Below are 19,917 nucleotides of genomic sequence, written 5' to 3'. Positions count from 1 at the left end.
TTATTTATTTATTTGAAAGGCAGTTATAGAGAGGCAGAGAAAGAGAGAAAGGTCTTCTTCCATCTGTTGGTTCACTCCCCAGATGGCTGCAACAGCTGGAGCTGAGCTGATCCGAAGCCAGGAGCCAGGAGCTTCTTCCAGGTCTCCCACATGGGTGCAGGGGCCCAAGGACTTGGGCCATCTTCTACTGCTATCCCAGGCCATAGCAGAGAGCTGGATCAGAAGTGGAGCAGCTGGGACTCGAACCAGAGCCCATATGGGATGCTGGCATTGCATGCAGTAGATTTACCAGCTATGCCACAGTGCCAGCCCCTACCATTGTTTTTCAAAGGATGATTTAGGTGTCATATTTAAGAAATCTTTGCCTACCCCAAGGTCAAGAAGATTATCTCTTGTTTTCTTCTAACAGTTTTGTAATTTTACTATTTTTGTATAGGGCTCAGTGTAGCTTTTTTTTTTTTTTTTTTTTGCCTAGGGATGTTCAGTTGTTCCAGCACTATTTCTGGATTTTGGGCTCAGTTGCATTACTTGTTTATCTGTTACTCTACTGGTATGATACCACTTTGATTACTGTAGCTTTATAGGGACCCTTAAAAGCAACTAGTATGAACATTCCAGACTAATTCTTTTTCTTTCTAAATTAAAAAAATTATTTGGGGGCAGATTTCTGGAACAGCAGTTATGAGCCAACTTGAAACACCCACATCCTATATCAGAGTGCCTAGGTTTGAGTCTTGGCTCTGCTTCCGATTCCAGCTTCCTGCTAAACACACCCTGGGAGGCAGCAGGTGATTGCTCAAGTACTTGGGTCCCTGCCACCCACATGGGACACCCTGGTTGAATTCTCAGCTCATGGCTTTGGCCTGACCCTGTTCCAGCTGCTGCAGGCATTTGGGGAGTGATGGGAGATCTCTTTCTGCCTGTCTGTTTCTGTTTCCCTGCTTTTTTTGAATAAATAACTTAATTAAAATTTTCAAATATATTTGAAAGAAAGAGAGCTTTTGCTAGTTTCACTCCCCAAATGTTCATAAGGGCTGTGACAAGGCCAGGGGCCAGGCAGGAGTTCAATCCAGGTTTCCCACATAATTGGTAGGAGTTGTGAGTTGTCACAGCTGCATCCCAGCACGTACATGAGCAGGAAGCTGGAGTCAGGGGCTGGAGCTGGAGCTGGAAATTGAGCATAGGTACTCTGATACAGGACGCAGGAATCTTAACTGCTAGGCATGTCCCCATCCATATTCTTTCAAATTGTTCTGGCTACCTTCCTTTGTCTCCCCACATAAACTTTATTTCCTAAAAAGATTTATTCATTTATTTGAAAGGCAGAATGCGAGAGAGAGAAAGAGAGTCTTCCATCCATTGGTTCACTCACCAGATGGCCATAACAGCAAGATCTGGGACAGGCTAAAGACAGGAAGCTGCAACTCCATCCTGGTCTCCCACATGGGTGGCAAGGGCCGAAGTGCTTGGGCCATCATTCACTGCCTTCCCAGCACATTAGCAGGGAGCTGGATCAGAAGCCAGGCAGCCAGAACTTGAACAGGTGCTCAGTTCTGGGACGCCACATCGCAAACGGCAGCTAAACCTGCTGAATCACAATACAGGCCTCTCCCAGGTAAACAATACACTCAGTGTGTTTGTGTCTGCACAAATTCCTTCTGGGATTTTTATTGGAATCGCACCAAATCAATAGATAATATAGAGATAATTGTCATCTTAACCGTATTGAATTCTGTATTCCATGACTGAGCTATGTGCCTCTCTATAGGTTGTTTTGGTTGATTTTAGCAACACTTTGCAGTTTTTTTTTTTTTTTTTCTCTAAAGACTTGTTTATTTGAAAGCCAGAGTTACACAGAGGGATAGACAAAGAGAGGGAGAGATCTTCCAGTCCGTGGTTCACTCCCAAACAACTGCAATGGCTGGGTCTGGGCCAGGCGGGTGCAAGGGGCCCAAGCACTTGGGCCATCTTCTGCTGCTTTCCCAGGCACATTAGCAGGGAGCTGGATCAGAAGTGGAGCAGCCAGGACTCTAACTGGGTTCCACATGGGATGCTGACATGGCAGATAGTGGCTTAACCTGCTGAACCACAGCTCTGGCCTCTTGTAGTTTTTTTTTTTTTTTTAAGTATACATCATTTTCTTTAAGTTATTATAAATTTAGTCTTTGAAAGTTCAATTTCCAGGCTGGCGCCGCGGCTCACCATGCTAATCCTCCGCCTTGTGGCGCCGGCACACCGGGTTCTAGTCCCAGTCGGGGCGCCGGATTCTGTCCCGGTTGCTCCTCTTCCAGGCCAGCTCTCTGCTGTGGCCAGGGAGTGTAGTGGAGGATGGCCCAAGTACTTGGGCCCTGCACCCCATGGGAGACCAGGATAAGTACCTGGCTCCTGGCTTCGGATCAGTGTGGTGCGCCAGCCGCAGCGGCCATTGGAGGGTGAACCAACAGAAAAGGAAGGCCTTTTTTTGTATCTTGCAAACTTTTTTAACTCATTTATTAATTCTAGGAACTTTTAAAAATAACTTTTTAAAATTCATGAATTTGTATTTGGGATTTTCTGTGCAGACGTCATGTCATGTGTGACTCTTTTCCTTTCCAATTATGTGCCTTTCTCCCTCTGCTTTTTTGCACTGATGTGGGCTTCCAGGAGGATTTGAACAGGAGTGTCAGAGTGTTCATCTTGCTTTATTCCTAATTTTAGTAGGCAAACATTGTCTTTCACCATTAAATATAAATATGAAAGAGATACAAATATGATATGAATATAGACTTTTATCCTTTATCAGGTGATAGAAGTTCCCTTTTATTACCAGTTTTAATTTTTAATTGACTATAAAAGCCATAAATACCTATGGCATACTGTTTGATGTCTTGATACATGTATACATTATGTACTACTAGCTTTTAAACATGAATTGAGGTTGAATTTTGTCGAATGCTTTTTCTGCATGGGTTAATATGATCATAGGGTTTTGATTCTCAAATATATTGATATGACAGATTGCATTAATTGATCTTTTTAAAAAGATTAAGTGATTGATTTGAAAGTCAGAGTTATATATAGACAGGGAGATACATGGAGAGAGATCTTCCGTCCGCTGGTTCACTCCCCAAATGACCACAATCACCAGAGTCAGGCTGATCCGAAGCCAGGAGCCAGGAGTTTCATCAGGGTCTCCCACATGGGTGGTAGGGGCCCAGGCACTTGGGCCATCTTCTACTGCTTTTCCAGGCCATAGCAGAGAGCTAGATTGGAAGAGGAGAAGCCGAGACTAGAACCGGAGCCTATATGGGATGCCAGCACCGCAGGCAGAGGATTAACCTACTGTGCCATGGCACCGGCCCCAGACACACAGCTATTTAGGTTACCTGCTTCTTCTTTGGTAAATTTCCGTGGCTTGTAGTCTTTAAGGGGTTGATCCACAGCAGATGAAAGACCTCTCTCTGTCATTCTGCCTTCCAAATATGTATATGTAAATGTAAATGTAAATGTAAATGTAAATGTATATGTATATGTATATGTATATGTATATATATATTTAAGCACACACAGACAGCCATACCCTTTCCTGGACAGAGTGTATGGCTGAGCAGGGGAGGCAGGTGAGTGTAGAGGCCGTTACACACATTGCGGTACACGCTTTGGTAGGGGAAGGCAGTGCTACGGGAGATGGGGGCTGCCAGTCCCGACCTGAAGGTTTGCAGCTTTAAGGACACTACACTAGGATCCCAGGGAACCGAGGCCATGAGTCCAGCAAATGAGAACACTCATCCAGGCGGGGTGGGGGCTTGAGCCCCTAAGGGACATGGCAGGTTTGAGAAAAGAAACAAAGACCTGGATGTGGAAAACTCAGGAAACAGCAGGGCAAGTCACAACTGCGGAAGAGGCCAGACTGGAGGGTCTTGGAGGCCACTGAGTGGTTTTAATCATCGATGGGTTGTGACAGGACGAGATTTAAGTTGAAATAAGAGTAAGTGTGGTTTTGTGGGGAATGCAGTAGCGGGATGGCGACTGGAGGCAGGCGGGTTGGTGTGGTGCTTCCTAGACTAACGTTACCGAAGGAGAATGGGTGCAGGGGTTGTGGTAACGCAGAGAGGGTGAATGGACCCCTCTGAGAGACAGTCATACTCAATTCAGCGTAGTGGAGGCTCTGAGAATGAGAGGGAGGCCCCCTTAGGTCTCTAGCTGGGCCAAGAAGATGGGCGGTAGTTCCCTAAGCACGAGGACATACGGCGAATTCTGAATTTGCGGGGCTTGTAGGGACTGAGGATATCCAACAGACTTCTGGCCACGCTGGTCTGAAAACCTGGAGGGAGCTGGGACTGTCCGTCGCCTGTGGAGGGTGTCCTCTACGCTGGCCACTTAAGTTCCGCGACTTTTGCATCCTGTGGCAGGCGGCTCTTCTGCGCAGGCGCCCTGTACCTCCCCGGGCTGGTGGGCGGGGCGGGCCGGAACCTAAGCGGCCCTTTCCCAGGGCCAGGACGCGGCCTGGTGGAGGCGGGGCCGGCTGTTCCGTGACGTCATTAGGCTGCGCGGCCCGCAGGGCGGGACCTGAGCGCGACGGCGCGACCGGCGGACCTAGGCTGGCTTGTGGGGAAACGAAAGTGAGGGAGGCGGCAGAGGCTCTGGCAGCGGCAGGGCCAGGCCCGGCGGCGGCAGCGGTGGTGGCGACAGCGTGGGCCTGACCCCCGTCTCCGCTCCCTGGCAGCTCGCCCTGTCCCCTGAGCGTGAGTGCCGACGCGCGGCCCGGGGGGAGCGAGCGGGCGGGCGCGCGGGCTCGGCATCCTTCTCTCCACCGCCGCCTCGGCCCCCACCCGCAGTCGTGACTCTCCGCGCCTTCTGGCGGCTTCTCTCTCCCCCTCCTACCCCCTGCCTACGCCCGTTTCCTGGAGCTACCGCTGACATCTGTGTGCACACATTCACACACCCTGCGCCGTCTTCCAATGAGAAGACTAGCCCGGGGAGGTGGGAGCTCAGGTCTTACCTCTACGGAGAGAGGGCGGCATGCGAAACCGAGGCCCACGGAGGGCAGACTGCAGAGGGGATTTGAGCCCCTTACGTGGGGGAAGCAGCAGGTAGAACCATGCCTCCCGCCTTCCGTTTGGAAGCTCCCCATCAGAACACACTCTGGCACGTGTAGTTCACTTGGGCACTGGGTAGCTGCGGGGCCGCCTTCTCTCGGGCCTCAGTCTCCCGTGCAAACGGAGACGGTGGGATTCGGTCATTTAGAAGGCCCCAGTCTAAAGTGATATGTTTGGGGGAGGAGCATCAGCATCTCCTGACTTTCACACAACTATTTTCTTGCACCCACCGATCCCAACACAACACGCATTGAGTGTCCCGTGTTTCTGATCTCTCCCTACAACTCAGACCGGTGCTTTTGAGTTTGCAGTGGTTAGAAGTAGGCTCAGTGATGGGTTTTCCCATGGCTCACCTCGAGAACCTTTCACGGGGGATAGAAGTCTGATTGCTCAGTGTCTCCCGTTCATCCTGCCTCCCCGGTAGCCTCTGCCTGTGGCAGTTAGGGGCTGCCTCCCAGAGAAGGAGGTGAGAGAAGGGGAACGTGGGATCCAGGGTTTCGTGAAGTTAGGGGGTCAGTGACACTTTCTTGCTGTGGCTGCTGTGGTCATGACATAAGGCCACTCATGTGCCCCTGAACATGCTTCCCAGCCCCGAGTTTCGCAGCACAGCTGGTCACCTACTCTTATTACTCCTTTTATTTATTTATTTATTTATTTTTAAGATTTATTATTTGAAAGGCAGAGGCAGAGAGAAAGGTCTTCTATCCGCTGGTTCACTCCCCAGGCCATGGCAGAAAGATGGACTGGAAGTGGAGCAGCTGGGACTCAAACCGGCGCCCATATGGGATGTTGGCACTGCAGGCAGTGGCTTTTCCCACTATGCCACGGTACTGGCCCCTTTACTCCTGTTTTGAGTCCGTTCTCTTTTCTGAGCTCTCTACAGCCATTCAGTGGTGTGTAAGCTGTGCTGCATTTACTACTTCTCTTGCTTGTTCATTAACTTAATTACTCCTTAAGATTTCAGGGTCTTATAATCACTTTAGTCCATTTCTTCTTCTTTCTTTTTCTTTTTCTTTCTTTCTTTTTTTTTTCCTTCTCATGCTTACGTACCCCTGGGCTTGGATGATGGTGTCAGGCTACCTACTTTTTTTTTTTTTTTTTTTTTGTGGAGGTGGGTTGCTGAACTTAAGTTACTTTTTTTTTTGTATCTCAGGCCAATGATCCAGCTATCATCAGTTGTAGTAACTTGTCTACTGTTCTTTTTCTTCAGTCCTAACCAACCATTGCTTCCACCTTTTACTCTGGATAAAAACTTTCCCCGTTGTTCTTTCATATTTCCAAACATCATGAAGCCAAAACCCAGTATTTAATATTACGTAATCTCTTAATTGTCTTGGTAAAATGATGGTGATGGATTGCTCATTCTAGATGATCCTTTCACCATGGAGATATTGGTTGATACTTACTGGCTTCAGAACTCATTTCCAGTGTACATTGTCTGTCATGCACAGCCAATAGTGCATCAAAAGTATTGAATAACAAATACCCGAGGTCTTTTTTTCCCCTGTGTGGCCTATGATGTTGATGCATGGCCTTTTGATACCTGACACCAGTGGGCTGTGGGGCTCCAGGTCTGAGAACATTGCATTTTCAAGTAAAACTACCACCTATCACTGAAGCCCGGCTTTGCTGGCACCCTCCCTGCCTGTCATCTGAGGAGGATGCTGTTGAAATGCTCGTGCTGGAAGATGTTCCGAGCTGCCCGATTCATCCCACTGATGATTTATGCTTTGGGAACCGTGCTCTGGTCCCATGGGACTCACCCGAGGGCAGCTGACCCTCTGGATTTATGGTTACAGTCACAATGAAGAGGAGAACTGACCCAGAACGCACTGCCCCCATCAAGAAACAGAAAAAAAGAGTTGCAGAGCTTGGCCTGAACCTCAGCTCCACGTCCGACGATGATCCTCCCTCTGTCAATCACGCAGTGAAAGGTATGCTTGCCTGTGTGGTGTGAGGCTGCCAAGGATCTGGAGGTTTGCATCCCGGGTGCTTGAGCTGAGCATAACACAGTCCGCTGGCCCTTGGGGACAGCTGGGCAGATTCTCTGGAGAGATGTCGGCCCTAGATCTTCCCTTCTGCCACAAGCGGGAGACTTGTTGAAATAAAAATTGGGATTTTTCTAGAAGTCCCTGGGTTCCGTAGCAGGTACTTCAGTAGGTGGCACCCTTCTGCTGCCTTACACCAGTTGGAGCGTGATGGGCTGCTCGTGTGCCCTTAATAGCTGTGAGCGACCCTAGGACTCTCTGATGCAGGAGGGGCCTGCCACTGCGCCTGTCTGGTCCAGTCCTCCTCAGGTTTTTGCATGTTGCTTTCTCACCAACTGTATTGGAGTGTTGCTGTGTTTACTGTTTATATTAAGCCCAAAGATTTCACTGATCTGGCTGAAAGTAGCACTTTTTAAAGGTTGTGGACATTCACAGTTTCCACAGATGCTCTCTGAGAAATGTGAAGTGTCTAGGAGTTTGCCTCCAGTGCCAAGAAGTAGCTCTGTTTGCATTTACCTTGACTTGCCAGCTGTATCAGTATCCTAAGGCTGCTGTAACAAATGAACACAAACTGGGTTGCTTAAAGCAACAGAAATGTATTCACTCTGTTATGGGGCTTGAAGTCTAAAATTGGGTTGTGAGCAGGTCCATACCCCCTCCAAAGGCTCTTGGGAAGACTTTCTTTACTTCTAGCTTTTGGTAGTTGCCACTGTCCTGGTGTACCTTGGCTGTGGCAGCACAACTCCGGTTTCTGCCTCTGCTTTCCCTGTGTGTGTGTTCCGATTTCCCTCTTTAAGAATATCTGCCATTGGATTAGGGCTCCCCCTCCCCCCGCCCCATGGAGTATTACCTCATCTTGATTTGATAACATCAGCAAAGACCTTGTTTCCAAATAAGGCTACATTCAGTACAAGTTCTGGATGGACAAGATTTGGGGGTGGGGGATGGGGCATTGTATCTAACCCAGTACACCAGCATGCTTGGATTGGGGATCTTCTGTTGGATTGTTGGTAAACTGGAATGAAATTAGGTAACAGATTGGTGACTGAAAGGGTGTGAAGCATCCTTTGAGGGTGGTAGGAAATACAGTTTGTGCACAATGACAGGCTAACTGAAGGGCAGTTACTCATCAGCTGTTACTAAGAAACTGGTTCAGAGAGAAGCTTGACAGGTGGTGCAGCTAATGGAGCATTTGGTGCGGCTGTGGGCCAGGCTAGAGGAGAGACTCATAAACCTGTGTGTGGAGGTTCGCCCGCCTTTAAAGTCGTCTTGGATTCCAGGCTGGGTGAGAGTGGACCTCGGGAGGTAAGAGCGTACTGGCTGCAGTAGTTCTCGGACTGCTGAGGGAAGGGGATCTTCGCACCTGGGATTTGAACAGCTTGGGGGAGGCAGAGGCTCTTCAGGTAGGGCTCTGGGGCACGGGGAGAGGTGGCCTCCACGGGAAAGGGGGGAGCATGCCTGGGGAATCAGTGGTGCTCGGGTGGTGAAGATGTCTAGTTCTGGGGGCCTCTTGGGGACATATACCTCCAGGAAGGAGAGGAGGACTCTCAGGTAAAGGAAGCTAAGTGCATAGTAGTTGAGGATCTTTCAGGGAAACCAGTCTAGTTTAAATTTCAAGCTTTTAAAAATGTGACTGTGAATTGAGATTTTTCCCTTCCTGTTCTTACACACAAGCCCCCTAATTTTATGAAATAGCTTTAACCTTTTCTAGAAGTAGCACCATTTGACTCAGTCAGGGCTGATCACTGCTGTTGTGTGCACAGAATGGAAGTCCAGAGGTGGCCAGGCCCTTGTATGTGTCTGGCAATAGGCCAGTCTCTTTCATTTGCAGAAAATGAGGCAGAGGCAGAGGCAAACCAGCTTTGCTCCATCACCCCATGGTATCTTATTTTAGGAAGCAGCAGCTCCACATTGCCAGGACAGCTGAGGGCTAGAGGTAGTTGTCTTCCTCAGCTACACTCTTCACAATGCTCGCCTCTACCCAGGCCTGCAGGGAGTAATGCTCAGTAAACATTCCCTGAGTGAGCTGTTACAAGGCAACTATAGGATCCTCCAAGAAGCTTAAAACGCTTCACCTTTTTCCTTTTGCCCATCCTTCCTGTGGTCTGCAGAGTACTAACATTCTGTTAAGTACTTAGTGTTTATATCACCTCACATTCCTGAGACCTGGCACCTGGCTCTGGTGTCTTGCCAGGACTTCATGTGCCTCATATGTAAATGCAGCTGTTCTATCCAGATACTTGTTTCAAAGCACGGTGTTTCTGTTTGCTCCAACCAGTTCCACCTGGACATGCTGTTCCATTATGATGGAAGGGCAGTGAGAAAAACAAAAGCCAGAGTTACTATTTCTGTCTGCTGGGGCCCTGTGTTTTCTTCCTCTGCTAGATCAGTGCAATGACTCACTAATGTTACTATTTGATAAGTTTGTTTAGTTTACATTATTCACAAGGTGGTCAGAGACTGCCTTTTGACTTAAGAAGGGAAAGGATGTTGTCATGAACAATGTTGCATTGTGTTCTTAGTATTGTTAAGAGGCATTTAGGAGCTGGTGCTATGGTGCAGTGGGTGAAGCCACTGCCCGTGGCGTCAACCGTGGCGTCAACATCCTGTATGGGCGCCGGTTTGAGTCCCGGCTGCTCCTCTTCCTATCCAGCTCTCTGCTATGGCCTGGGAAAGCAGTGGAAGATGGCCCAAGTGCTTGGGCCCCTGTACCTGCATGGAAGACCTGGAAGAAGCTCCTGGCTCCTGGCTCCTGGCTTCAGATCTGCCTAGCTCTGGCCATTGCAGCCATTTGGGGAGTGAACTAGTAGATGAAGGATTTCTCTAACTCTACCTTTCTAATAGATTAGAAGAAAATGTGTTTGAAGGCATTTTCAGGTGTAAAGCCTTTGCCTATTTGCTATCAAATCAACACCCTTTTGAAGTAAGGAGAGGCAGACAGGACACCTTGTTGGCCTGTTCTTAAAGCTAAACTGCAGTCTAGGCCCCAGCAGGATTTCTTTCTCCCGTTAGCTGTGCACCTAGTTGGATTCCTGCTTCTCCAGCACCACACTCTAAGCGCCTTCCCCTCCACCAGGTTTAATTCTTTCCTAAACAGGCTATTTGCCCTGAAACACCATTGCTTTCCTGTCAGCCCAGATTCATGACCTTAATCAAAAACTTCCTTTATCGGTATCTGTTTAAATTGCTTTAACGAGTTACCATTTGTCTAGCATGAAGGGGAAATTGAGTCTTTAAGCAAGAATAAGAGTATTCCATAGCCATTGTTAGGCAAGAGGTGATGTTTATTAAAATCCATAATTTATTCTCCTCTATGTGCTGCTCACCTTGGCCATTAGCAGCTGGAGCTGTCCCTCCTTGTGTGTTGTCTCTGTCATTTTTAATCTTTGTGGTTTGCCCTACTGCTACATCATGATGTGAAAAATTTTGCCAACTCTGGGAAACCTCTGGTTCCTCTGTAAATGAACCTTTCTTCTTTAAAACGCCTTAATAATGATTTCTGTCATGTAGAGAAGCAATTGTAAGTGACAATCCTAAATAATGCTTTGGGCTCGGTGGTGTGTTTCAGAAGGGGTACTCCCAGGGAGGTAAATGGGAATGCCACCTAGCTTTGGCAAGTTCTTAATGAAACTAATGATTTTAATAGACCGACCTTATTACTCCTGGTAATTTATATCCTCATTACAAAATTGCCTGTTCAATGTTTGCTACATTCTTATCAGTCTTAGGAAGCTAAACCTCCTCTTTAGTTTCTGCTGCAGCCATGGCAGTTATTTGAAAAGAGTGGCCCCAATGACCAGGAGTAAAAGTTAAGTGGAGACTGTGGCAGTCTGCAGATAGCAGGACTGATCTGCAGAACTTGGTCCTAAATAACATCAAACTAAGAACTGGTTTCACATACCACATGAATGAAAGAGATAAGTAAGGCTTATTTGCTTATCTGTCTAGCAGGCTAACATTGTAGCTCCCATCATGCTCACTCTGAGAAGCTGGAAAGGACAGTGTACAGTAGGTTACACCTTGGCAGGACAGAGAGGACGGGTCTTTGTGCCAGAGTATGGGGTTGGAGTTTTGCACCACCGATTTGCCTAGTGAGCCTTCCACCACATTTGGTTCTCCCTATCCAAATGCCCAAAGGTGTGGTGGAGACAAAAGGAAACAAAAGCTACCTCCCTGCGAGCTGCAGCGGGCAGGAACCCTGCGTGCCCAGGAATGGTATTCATCTGCTGCAGCGCTCATTTTTGGGTCTGCAGGCAAATGCCCAGCAGCTCCCCAGCGCTGGAGCAAGGCACCTTGTTCTTTGAGCAGAATACTGGATTTGTTAGCCTTGTAAAACTGTAATGTCCAGGTAGCTGGTGAAGGGAATAATTTAACTTTGCAGCTTCTGATCAGTCAGGACCCTGGACCTGGGGGCTGCCCAGAAGGAGTGATAGGGCTGTACCTGGGGACCTGCCAGGTTCCTGGCACTGCCTCTTTCTGCACCGTTGGGAGTGCTGTTTTTGAGTGCAAGGGTGCTCTCCTCCACATGGAGACGACAGGCGAAGGGCCAAGCGCAGGTAGTCTTGAGCCACCCAGAGCCTTTTCCCCTCAGATCTGCTCTCAGAAGATTTCTATAGAAAGGAACCAACCTCTTCCCAAGGCTTGGAATGGCAATTTATTTATTCATGGCTTTATTTTTACTTTAAAAAAAAAAAAAAACCTAATATATTCTTGTTTCTCACAAATGCAGAAAGCACAGAAAAGTGCAAAATGGAAAATAAATATCACCTCACCTCTCAGTTTCCATGGTTACTCATTGTTAATGTTCTGGGTCTTTCCTTCTGAGTGGCACTCTCTGGCACTCTGATGTATGCTGCACTGGTCTATGTACGAATATCCACTGCTTATTAGGAGAATTGGACAACCACCACAAGAGAAGGGGCAGATTCCGTGCTTCCCACACAGGGGCTGCACAGTCATAATTCCTCCTTGCCAGCTGATCAGGAGGCAGTATTTTATTCTGATGTTTTATTTTATAAATTAACATTTTATTTTTATTTATAGAAATATTTCACATATTCACCTGCTGTTTGTTCTTTTGCAAAAATGTTGTATCTTTTAAAGATGCATATTTCGGGGCAAACATTTGACATAGTAGTTGAGGTTCCACCTGGGGTGCTCACATGCCATAACAGACTGCTTGCGTTTGAGTCCTGGCTCTACTTCAGAGTCCAGCTTCCTGCTAATGTGTGCCCCGGGGTGGGGAAGTGGCACAGCAGGTAGTAACGTATGCACTTGGGTCCTTGTCACCAATGTGGGAGACCAGATGGAGTTCCAGGCTCCTGGCATCAGCCTGGTCCAGCCCTGGCTGCTGTGAATTTTTTGTGGACTTTTCAGGAGAGAACCAGCAGATGGAAGATTCTCTCCCATCTCCCAGGCCCCCTCCTTTTTTATTTTTTTTAAAGCGTTTTTATGTTTTCTGTTAGATTTTTATGTTCTCTGAGTGTTCTTATTTTGCACAGTAGCCTACTGTATATAGCATGGACCTTTTATGGGGCAGTTTCTGAATCACAGTAATTGTCTGCTCTTTTAAACAATATTAACCTTCTAAATGCTGACATATGTCCTATTTTAACCTATTGGGGCTTCAGGGGCTAAATCATGGTCCAGGGAGGGCCCAGTTCTCTTTTAGGATATGAGAATTCCATCCTCATGCTTAAACTAGTAAGGTCTGAACATGTTGCACTGCTTGTAGGAGGTGTTAAGAGGAGCCCTATTCTAAGTACGTCTTCAGGAGAGGTGACACTGGGCCGACAGATATCTAAATTCACCATGATGAGTGTTTAGTTTCTGATAAATGGAAAGCCTCAGTCCAGGTGTCAGGGCTGCCAGGTTGAGTGCACACAGCTCCTTCTCTGTGAGACCTCGTCCTGTGGGGACGGCTTACAGCAAATGCTGACTGGCGGTAAGGCAGTGTGGTGCGTGCTGTGCTGCTCGGTGACTCCTGGTGCTGCAAGTTTGTGTGCTAGAAGGGAAATGCATGTACACAGTGCATGTACACTTCAGAATTACGATGTCCTCTTCAGGTTAGGAATGCCTGAAGAGTGACCACCTCGGGTGTGTAAAGAATTGTCTCACACAGCTGCTTCAGCACCTTTCCTCAGTACCTCCTGGTTACAGCAGCTGGGTTTTCTTTTTCTTTTTTCTTTTTTTTCTAAAATTTTTTTTTGACAGGCAGAGTTAGAGAAAGAGAAAGCAGCTGGGCTTTTTTTTTTTTTTTTTTTTTTTGATAGGTGGAGTTAGAGACAGAGACAGAGAAAGGTCTTCCTTCCATTGGTTCACCCCCCAAATGGCTGCTATGGCCAATGCGCTGCGCTGATCCGAAGCCAGGAGCCAGGTGCTTCCCCGGTCTCCCATGCGGGTGCAGGGCCCAAGGACTTGGGCCATCCTCCACCTCCTTCCTGGGCCACAGCAGAGAGCTGGACTGGAAGAGGAGCAACTGGGACAGAATCCGGCGCCCCAACTGGGACTAGAACCTGGGTGCTGGTGCCGTAGGTGGAAGATTTACCTAGTGAGCGATGCCAGCCAGCAGCTGGGTTTTGACCCAGCATCTTTCCTCAACAATTTTTCCTCAAAGGAACTATGCCACTTTGCTAAGTCAGATTTTTTATATTTATTTTAAATATTAACGGGTAATTATAGGTTTGTAAGTCAAAGTATTTTTTAAAAGATCAGTGTAAACTCTCACATAAAAATGTGAATCAGATTTCACTTCTTTCACTTTTACTTGTTCTGAGTGATCATTTTAGCATTCTTTTTTTATTTATTAAAAATTTGTGGGGCCGGCACTGTGGCACAGCGAGTTAAAGCCCTGACTGGAAGTGCTGGCATCCCATATGGGCGCCAGTTCTGGTCCCGGCTGCTCCTCTTCTGGTCCAGCTCTCTGCTGTGTCCTGGGAAGGCAGTACAAGATAGCCCAAGTCCCTGGACCCTGCACCCACGTGGGAGACCTGGAAGAAGCTCCTGGCTCCTGGCCGTTGTGGCCATCTGGGGAGTGGACCAGCAGATAGAGGACCTCTCTCTTCATCTCTACCTCTCTCTGCAACTCTTTCAAGTAAATAAAATATTTAAAAAAATTTTGTTTTACATTAGAAAGAGACCATTTGAGAAGGGAGAGAGGTCCTTCCTGCTGGTTCACTCTCCAGATGCCTGCAGCAGCCCCCTAGCCTGAAGCTGAGAGCCAGAAACTCAATCCAGGTCTCTTCTGCAGGTGGCAGGAACCCAATCACTTGGACTGTCATTGCTGCTTTCAGGATTGGCATTAGCAGGAAGCTTGAGACAGGAACCAGATCTGGGTACTAAACCTAGGCATTCCATTATGGAGTGTAGGCATCTTAACTACCAGGACAAACAGTCACCTCCAGGTTGATATTTTCTGTCCATGCATTAGCCCCTGCATGAGTGGATAATCACTTTTATTGGTCTTGTATATTTTTCCATCTAAAAACTTATGCAATTATAGGCAAGGCATATAGCATTCTTTTCCCTCTTTGGTACACAAGAGTTAGGATGTTGTGCTGAAGTCCATGGTCTCGCTCTGTTGCTCTTCTGATAGGGTGTCTTGGTGGTTCATCTTTCTCAATCCATAGAGCATAGGTTCTCAGACTTTGTTGATTCTTGGTACTCTCAATGTGATCCTTTTTTTTTTTTTTTTACTATGTCCAGTTTATTAAGAATCAAATATTTATTTAGGTCTGAATGCTACACATTTGTGTCCTAACAACTAGCTAATAGGCATTTGAAAGACTAATACATATAAATTGGAAAAAATTGTTTTATCTTTAACCATAATTATTTTTTAAAGATTTATTTATTTATTTATTTTAAAGAGTGATGCGGTGGGGGGGGGGGAAGATCTTCCACATGCTAATTCATTCTCCAAATGGCCACAATCAGCCAGGGCTGGGCCAAATTGAAGCCAAGAGCCAGGAACTTCAAATGTGTCTCCCACATGGGTGGCAGGGTCCCTCCTTTTGTTTTTTTTCTTCCTCCCTTCCCTTCCTCTCCTCCTTTGTTCTTCTCCCACTCATCTCCCTGTGAGCCAGCTCTTCTCTGAGCTGTGTTATGGATGCAGCTTCTTATCTGTAAGTTTAAAGGACTGAAAACAAAGATAAGTGGGAGATTAAACAATCCAAAGCTGCTAGTCTGATGACAGAATTGGTGAAAATAGAACCAGGCATCAATATTTAGAAATTGATGTTTGAATAAGAAACAGTGGCAACAGAATTAACAATATATCTTCAATATATACTTTATATTTGACAGTATACTTTCAGATATGCTATTTCATTTAATTTTTAAACAGCCACAATGTAAGTATTACCATCCTACTTTGGTGGAAGAAATTAAAAGCGTGGAGAAGGAAAACTTACTTTTGATCACCATTGTGACAAGTACTACCAGAAACTTTCAGAGACTTGTCTGAGATTACACAGCTAGTGAGACCTAGAGAATAGATTTGACCCTGGTCATTTAATGAACTTCATGTGTGTAGTATATACAGTGAACACCAGTTGAATAAATGATACTTGGATTTCTAGAGACTATTTTGTGCCATAGACTCATGTGAACATTTTCCTTTTTCCAGCATCTGCCACAAGCTTAAGTGAGTCTGACAGTGAGAATGAGGGGAAGCAGCACAGCTCCGACTCTTTCCATGATGCGTTCAAAGCGGACTCCCTTGTGGAGGGAACGTCCTCTCGTTACTCCATGTACAATAGTGTGTCCCAGAAGCTCATGGTATGTAGCGTTTGGTTTGGTATTCACAAACTCCCCCGGCAAAGTGAAAGGAGGGCAGTTTGCACCCGTGTGAAAAGAAGGGAAGGTTAGGAATAGGGTTTTCCTCTGCTTTCCAGCTACTGAATTTTTAAAAAATTTATGTATGTATGTATTTGAAAACAGTGACAGAGCAAGAGAGATGGAGAGATCTTCCAGGTGCTGACTCAGTCTCCACATGACTGTAAGGCTCTACCTGGGCCAGGCTGAAGCCAGGAGCTGCATCCTGGTCTCCCATGTGGGTGGCAGGAACTCAAGTACTTGAACTGTAATCTGCTCCCCAGGTGCATTAGTAGGAAGTGGAATCGGAAATGGAGTAGCTGGGACTCAAACTGGCAGTCCAGTATGGGATGCAGGTGTCCCAAGTGGTGACTTAACACACTGCCATAACACCTGCCCTAGCTACTGAAATTTAATAAAGAAAACGGGGCCCCCTTCTTAATTCTTCAAATCTGTCACATTTGAATCATCCATCGGAGTGACTGCTTAGGCCTGTTTCTGGACAGAACTGGATCACCTTTTCATATTTGTAATAATTCTTGTTAGAAGCACACAGGAGTACATTTTCCTAAACATGGATGGGTACTAGTGGATAAAGAGGCTGCTGTGAGGAGTTGCTCTAGAGGGTGATCTCAAAAGAAGTTACTGAAATCCTGTTCATCCCCAGGAAGTAAAATAAATAGAAGTAGCACAGCCTTTTTCCAAAAGAAGATCCAGTTCTCTTTCCCAGCTTTCATGCCCTGTTGATGCATCACAAGAATGGAGGTGAACAGGAAGATTGCTCTTTTCCTCATCCAAATTTAGTGTCTACCAGGGGTGTTAGACCTTGTGGCTAGGACATCTGCATCCCGTATCATAGTGCCTGGGTTCAGGTCCCAGTTCCAGCTCCTAACTGTGCAGACCGTGGCTGTGCAGTGATGGTTCAAGTACTTGGGTCCCTGCCACCTTTGTGGTTGACCTGGATTGAGTTCCCAGTTCCCAGTCTCTGCCTGGCCCATCTCTGGCTATTTTGGGTATTTAAGGAGTAAATCAGCATATGGGGAAACATGCATTCTGTCCCTCAGCCCCCCTCAAATTAAAAACAGCAGAATTTACTGTGTGTGCAAAGGTTGTCAGGAAATCAAATTGCCTTCATCTGGCTTCAGGAATATCATAGTTGACTCCATCATTTCCTGTTGGGCTCACTGAAGGATGAGAACTGCCACTATTGAAGTTGGGGTTGTAGTTAGGGGGCCACAAACTTTGGAGAAGTGGAAGATGGAGAGGCTTGTGATGTCTCAGTCAACCTTTTGAGCTGGGGAAGGATTTGTGGCTACTGTAAGATGCCCTGCAGCTCCTGAGCTAGGAAGCTATTTTCAAAGAGAATATAGACCCTCCTGGGGAATTAGATCGTCTAATTATTGGAATTCTTTTATTAAGTGAGAGTCTCTGGGCTTGGATCTTTGAGGTATGCACATGAGCTCAACAACTAGAATTTGGTGTGAGCTTATAGACAGACAGTTGTGACATTTAAAAAATGTTTCTGTCCTGGGATTTTATTGTTGCTTCCATACCTCATTTTACATGAAGCAGGTTTTCGGCTAGTTTCTTGATTTAAGTGACCTAATACAGGCCCTCATTGTCCTCACTAAGTAAGGCTGTTTGGCTAAACATAAAGTAGAAGCTACTGCTTGAAGTGATATCAGCTGTATTTTGATCTACTTCTTGCTTACTCAGTCAAATTAGCTGGAAGGGTAAGTTGTGCAAATGTCCAGTGAGATTCATTAAGCACTCTTGATGCTTTTAGTTATAGCTATGAGGTCCATTCTCATTTGTCCAACTTCTGGTTGCCCTAGACTTTCACCTCTAGATACAGACTGGGCCCATCGTTACCACAGTTACTTACTTACGCTGCTTTTTCTTCATAAGGCTAGAAGGCCTAACTTTAGGCTTACTCATCCATATTTCTCATGGCTTAGCGTAAAGTTGGACAAGTGGTGGAGGCTAAATGAATGTTGTTGCGCTGAATTAATGTGCTCTCTTCCCTCTCTTTTTCAGGCCAAGATGGGCTTCAGGGAAGGTGAAGGACTGGGTAAATACAGCCAGGGTCGGAAGGACATCGTTGAGGCCTCTAGTCAGAAAGGTCGAAGAGGCTTGGGTCTGACACTTCGGGGCTTTGACCAGGAGCTGAACGTGGACTGGCGAGATGAGCCAGAGGTAACTGGTGTGGGGAGGAGGAGAGGAGAAATCCTTGTGTTTTTGGTTGCATGGTTTTAAGAAGCCATAGTAACAGACCAGAAGTCTCGAGGTAGTGTGAGGAAGGTACCAAGTGGGGTTGTGATTGGCTTCTTACATGGAAGTTTTTGGGGATGTCCAGAATGGAAAACAAGACTGAGAGAGTCTACACCATTAAGCTTCGAAATAGGAGTTTGTTTATGCTAAATGGATGTCTCCCGTGGGTTTAGTCCATTTATCTGTTTGGGTACCACTTTCTTTGAATCCAGGAGACCAGACAAGACTCTTTAACATTCCTTTTTGTGGCACAGATTATGGCACAGGTTTTATTTATGTTCTGCCTTATTCCGCAAAAGATAGGTACAATAAAAGATAGGTACAATAAAAGCATCTAAAAGAACAGTGAGATATTAGCATTACAGAAAGAAAATAGTACATCAAAATCTAGCCTTACACACAGTTGCTGTGGTTGAGCTTCAGGTTTGGCTCTGAACTCTGGATACTTTATCTCTTTGATGGCTGCAGTCCAGAAAGGAATTCTTGGGAAGTCATATATGATAAAAACTTAATATGGTTCAAAATAAGATTCTGATAAGCCAGGAGTTGGTGGGTTCTGTGGTGGTTTCCCTGTGTTGCCTTATCCTTGTGAGGAGCCAAGGTCAGTCGGCAGAATAGCAGATGGGACGGTGTTGAATAGGAAGGCACTGTAACTGGCTGTCAGATAAAGGCTTTCCCCTCAGAAATACCTGGTGCTCTCTGTTGTCATCATTCATGTGAAAACAAGTGAAGGCTTCCAGTCCTTTCAGTGGGTAGAATTTGGACTAACGTTGCTCAACTCAGAATCTGAAATGTGCCTGTAAAAATTCGCCGTTTATCATACTTCAGTTTTTCCTCTTACAAAAGATGCCTCATGAGTGAGAGTTTGGCTCAGCTGTCAGTTGGTAGCTACTTCTTTAAGGCAGATGAGGCTGGGTGTCCAGTCCTGGGTCACTGCAGGGAAAGTGCTCAGTGGCCACTGCAGCCACTGACCCTTGGGACACAGTCTACCACATAGCAGCTTTAATGTTCAGACTTCCCTAGGGAGATGAAGCCTGCCTTTTCTTTTAAAGGAGCATCCAAAGTATATACGAGCTCTTTTCTGGAGTTTAAAATTTACAGCCATTATGCCTAGAGGTGATGGGTTTGACCAGGAGGAGAAGCCACCATACACTGCCAGATTCATGGACAAAAGACTTCAGTAATTTTCCTTTTCAACTTTTTCTCTGTTGATCATGGTTGGCTTGCCCTCAAGACCTTGCATTGTGATACCATTTTATGCCTTTCAGAGCATGTAATATTACCTTTAATCACATTGCTTCGATTTGCAATGGTGAATCTTTTCTCCACACTTGCTTGAGACTCAATCTGTGAAGCGGCTATGCAGGTTAGCCACCTGTTTAGATTTTATAATCCCCATTTCTCTAGCCCAGTGGTACTTAGTCCTGGCTGCACAGTAGAATTATACGGAGACTTTAAAAATGTACTTATGTGCCATCCCCACCTCAGGCCAAGAGAATCATATACTCTTGTTGCGGGGAGAGAGGTAGGAGAGTGTAGGCAGGGTATTCGCCCTTTTTAAAGTGCTGACCTGATCCTAACATACAGCCAGGGTGGGAACCAGTGTTTTAGCCTGATAGGCAAAGTAACTGGAAAATTAAGAGAGAGCAGCTGTGAGAGAGGCTGGTTTCTATCCTGTCTTGAACTGAATGGAGGAGGAATGCTAATTTCCAGGTTCTGAGTTGTTTTGTCAATAATACTTGGAAAGGCATCAGGAGAGACTTGTT

At 46.3% G+C, this 19,917-nt stretch overlaps 1 protein-coding gene across 3 annotated transcripts in view; it reads left to right on the top strand.

The window, feature by feature from the left end:
• The first annotated feature begins 4,516 nt into the window (after positions 1 to 4,516).
• CMTR1 (cap methyltransferase 1) overlaps positions 4,517 to 19,917 on the top strand; it is a 49,664-nt gene continuing 34,263 nt past the window's right edge. For all 3 annotated transcript variants that reach the window (XR_016234104.1, XM_089333258.1, XM_051854781.3), the window contains exons 1-4: positions 4,517 to 4,724; positions 6,878 to 7,012; positions 15,693 to 15,844; positions 17,918 to 18,076. Coding sequence is in view for 2 of the 3 variants with exons in the window: in XM_089333258.1 (XP_089189384.1) it covers positions 6,883 to 7,012; positions 15,693 to 15,844; positions 17,918 to 18,076 (441 nt within the window). In the remaining variant the exon portion in view is untranslated. The remainder of the gene's footprint in view (positions 4,725 to 6,877; positions 7,013 to 15,692; positions 15,845 to 17,917; positions 18,077 to 19,917) is intronic.

Source organism: Oryctolagus cuniculus, chromosome 5, assembly GCF_051225735.1.
Source record: "Oryctolagus cuniculus isolate XC-2025 breed Fujian yellow rabbit chromosome 5, ASM5122573v1, whole genome shotgun sequence".
Taxonomy (NCBI): Eukaryota; Metazoa; Chordata; class Mammalia; order Lagomorpha; family Leporidae; genus Oryctolagus; species Oryctolagus cuniculus.
Note: the sequence above shows the minus strand (reverse complement) of the source record. Positions and strands in the feature narration are given on the sequence as shown.